Source organism: Penaeus vannamei, chromosome 14 (assembly GCF_042767895.1).
Source record: "Penaeus vannamei isolate JL-2024 chromosome 14, ASM4276789v1, whole genome shotgun sequence".
In the NCBI taxonomy this organism is placed as follows: Eukaryota; Metazoa; Arthropoda; class Malacostraca; order Decapoda; family Penaeidae; genus Penaeus; species Penaeus vannamei.
In genome coordinates, this window is record NC_091562.1 from 21,559,974 (window position 1) to 21,562,473 (window position 2,500).

At 43.7% G+C, this 2,500-nt stretch overlaps 1 protein-coding gene across 1 annotated transcript in view; it reads right to left on the bottom strand.

Annotated features, from left to right (window-relative positions):
* LOC113824058 (uncharacterized) overlaps positions 1-2,500 on the bottom strand; it is an 11,253-nt gene that overhangs the window by 2,392 nt on the left and 6,361 nt on the right. The window contains exons 3-4 of the mRNA XM_070129815.1: positions 2,457-2,500; positions 119-237 (exon numbers count right to left, since the gene is read on the bottom strand). The exon at positions 2,457-2,500 is cut by the window's right edge and continues 68 nt beyond it. Of these exons, the coding sequence (XP_069985916.1) occupies positions 119-237; positions 2,457-2,500 (163 nt within the window). The remainder of the gene's footprint in view (positions 1-118; positions 238-2,456) is intronic.

Here is a 2,500-nt window from a genome sequence, read left to right on the forward strand (position 1 = left end):
TAATACATTAATAATCAGAAACGTAACTTTCAAAAGAATTGTGATTTTCATCACAACAGAGACATTAGCAGTTATAAGGAGCATTAGCCATGGCGGCAGCGCATGACATGCGTCGTACCTGGGCGGCTTTTCGCTAAGGACTGAGTAATAGTCCGGAGGAAGCCCGTCCAGCTTCAGGATCTGCTCGTAGCTAGGCGGCTTGTCCTCTGGATCCGGCAGCGTGGGACCTCGAGACGACTGCAAGAAAACATGTCGTTAATCATTTGTTCACGGCCGGGAGACAATGGCTGGGTAAAGGACATGGTTACTCAAAACAATTATTAAATGTTCACACAAAATACGTGGTAAAGCACAGAGGGTAAAGATAAATAGAGATAAACAAAATCAAAAGGCAAAATTAAAGCTGCTAGCTGCGGTTATGATACACGGAGTTATGCCTGATAATTGTCTACGTTATTCGGTGGCAAGCAGCAATCCCATGCCTTTGTCTCCCGGTTCTGCCATGCGACTCTTTATTTTAAGCAATATATTATGATTCATCCAAAGCACTAATTCTCCCTTTCCGTCAGATGGCTTACATCCATCTAGGCATATGATGTTTAGTACAACCATTATGCTTTAGATATTTCATAATGATTCAAAACGTACAGAGTAAATGGTTTCACAGTGAACAGGTCTGACTCACAAATGTTGATTAAGATTCAGTGTTGCCTGTAGGCATCAATGTATATAACTGAGGATAACGTAACTATACCAAGACTTTCGTACAGAAAACTGTAGTTCTGTTTCGTATATTATTATGTTACAATATCGATGCACAGACCCTGGATTTTGATACATTATAATTATACGCACTGTAAATGCATTCTTGAGTGATGCAAACAAGCCATGAGCAAGACAATCGCCGACGATCAAATGCAACCATGAAAAGCAAATGACAGCAATGCACGAGCATTAAGGAGCTGCTAATACGAAATTTAGGTATCGTCTGTTATTTCTCGTTTCTTCATCAGGTGTCAAATCCATGTCGACCCTGGCATTGACAGCACACTCAGTGTCTGCTACTGAGCAAAGACAGCGTGAACAGAGACGAGGCTCAATTGCGAGCGAGCTGCCTAAGCTCAAGGCCACATAACTCCAAGGTGTGGTTAGCTGGCAGTCACTAAAGACGAAGTTTATTCCTCCAGTACCACAATAGGTACAAGCTACCAAGCAGACTAAACCCCCGTCTTGCAATTGCGCACTTTCCTATTCTCTGCTACACCAAGGCGCCGAGCAAACAAAGACATTCGTATCCTCTGCATCGCCAAGGCCACGGGCACTCGGTCCCGCCAGCACACCCACCTTCTATGGGCGGCCGCGGACGGGGAGTGAGACAACCTTGAGTGGTGTCAGCTATGAGCCATCCTCACTTCTTACTGCAGTGCTGTTTGTACTTCATGCCATAGATCAATTATTCCATTGGAGTAAATTGCATTTCCTTACTCTAATTTAGTGAACTTCTCATCAGTTACTGGTAATGTATTGTGCATACGGATATGGATGCTGCTACAAGACTTATTAAGGAAAATGGTCTGCTTGTAAGGTGGACGCTAGAAATCTCGAAAATAACGAATAAGATTCTTAGGCAAATGACAACAACGTAACATTAGGTACGAATGGAAGAAGCAAACACGAGGGGAGTTGGAGACGAGGCACTTGACTAGGCACCGCCATCTATGGAAGGGCAAAGGATACGACGCAGTATCCTCGGCCGAAGCATAACGGGAAGGCAATAGAACGCCGAGGCGCCCTCGCACTAAACGGGTTTGCGCCGTGCTCAAATTCCACGATCGCCGCGATTTTCGTGTATTGCATAAACATTTCACAGCTATTTAAAACATCCAGCGACAAACAAAAGAGACTAATTTGGACAACAAATTAGTTTCTTCAGATGCTTCAGATCTTTCATAAAATCAATCTTACGGCAACAAGATATCTATTTTTATGACAAACATAACGCACATAGCCACCGCACGGGGCAAACAATGTGGTTGCTATAATTCTTCTCAAAACAGTCATTTCTGGGAAAATGTATCAGTGGATTAATCGATTTATCATGCAGATCACGCTGCTCTTCCATACCACTGGACAGCCTCTCTACTCGGAGGCACTGATGCGACACCAACTTGGGAGAATATGCAAATGTGGACGAAGACAAAGTATATTATCATTATTCCCGATGATTATTTTCGTGTTTGACGGACAACAAAAACTGGTTTAATAGGATATCGCAAATAATGAATTGTACCCCTTAAGGCCGCCTGTGTTCCCTGAATGAATGGCACGAGAGATGACCATTTGTTTGTCAACACACATCCTAGCTACTTGTTTTGCAAGCTCAGCAAACACAAATCCACATACACGCCTATGACCACAATTCCCCACACATTTGGGAAAGAAGGAAAATGCTCTACCTGACGGAGATGGTGCGAGGCGACGAGGAAGAGCACGGGCGAGG